The sequence below is a fragment of the Ipomoea nil genome, unplaced genomic scaffold (assembly GCF_001879475.1).
Source record: "Ipomoea nil cultivar Tokyo-kokei standard unplaced genomic scaffold, Asagao_1.1 scaffold0841, whole genome shotgun sequence".
NCBI lineage: Eukaryota > Viridiplantae > Streptophyta > Magnoliopsida > Solanales > Convolvulaceae > Ipomoea > Ipomoea nil.
The window spans coordinates 42,085-43,140 of NW_017617269.1; the positions used below are offsets into that span (position 1 = coordinate 42,085).

Consider the following 1,056-nt stretch of genomic DNA (forward strand, 5'->3'; position numbering starts at 1 on the left):
ATGCGGCCTCGAAGCTTTCGTGTGAGTATGCATTCGTGGATTTGTTCAATTCAACTTGTGAAGAGGAGCTGGGGTTAAAACCAATTCCTGTTCTTTCCCCGGGAAGTCTGGATTCATTCATCATTCTATCCATTAGGTTGGATGAGTTATTGAATTTATCCAAGACTTCAAGCAGTTCTTGCTCTCTCTTCTCTTTTGTTGTGCATTGCTCCTTTAGAGCGAGAACATCTTTCTCAAGCTGTTCCTTAGCAATGACCAGCACATTGTTCTCAATACGAACTTGCTTTAGTTCATTGTAGCTAAGCATGAGCCGAGAGTTCTCCTCCTTGAGTTTGGAGTAAGTGCTATTTATCACATTGAACCTCCTCATCATTTCAGTGACAGATTCATTGGAAGTAAGACTTCCCACAGAACTTGACTCAGCTGAATAACAAAACGATGAATGAGAGTTTACCTCGTCTTCATCTGCCATGAGGCACAGTTCGTCTGACTCTTGACTGAATAAGCACAACAGTCCTTTCTCCTCATCAGTGTTTTCATCTTCTGAGCTGGAGCTTGAGGAATCACTTTCGGTTGCGACTGTGTCAGAAGTTTCGTTTACTACCATTGCCTTCCTTCTTCCTTCCTTTCTGAAGTTTGATGACTCAGACTTGTCGCTCCTTTTATATCTTTCTCCAGTCTCTTTTGAGGGACTTGTGATAGCATTGTCATCTTGATGTTTGCTTACTATGGGATGAGGACAGTTCGCCTTGAAGTGTCCTGGCTTTCGGCAATTATAGCACAATAGCTGAGAGTCCATAGTTTCGGTTTTTGAGGTTTGAGGAAAGTTCTCGTGCTTCTTTCGGTGGCCTGATCGTTATGGATCTTGAAAGTTGTTCTTTCTCATGAACCTTTTCATTTTCCTGACAAATAGTGCATATTGTTCATCAGATAAAAAATCACAAGAGTTAGATTTCGACCTGTTGAAGGTTGATGCTGATTGATTTGCCACGAGAGCAATGTTTCTTGTTTCTGAATCTTCGGCATGTTTTGGTTCATGTTCGAACTCATAGGCTT

The 1,056-nt window shown here is 41.6% G+C and overlaps 1 protein-coding gene across 1 annotated transcript; it reads right to left on the minus strand.

The window, feature by feature from the left end:
- Positions 1-213: 213 nt before the first annotated feature.
- On the minus strand, positions 214-799 carry LOC109178411. Its single transcript, XM_019328033.1, has 2 exons — positions 363-799; positions 214-244 (listed from the first exon to the last, which is right to left on the minus strand). The coding sequence occupies exons 1-2, from the start codon at positions 797-799 to the stop codon at positions 214-216; spliced, it is 468 nt and encodes a 155-aa protein (XP_019183578.1).
- Positions 800-1,056: the final 257 nt, after the last annotated feature.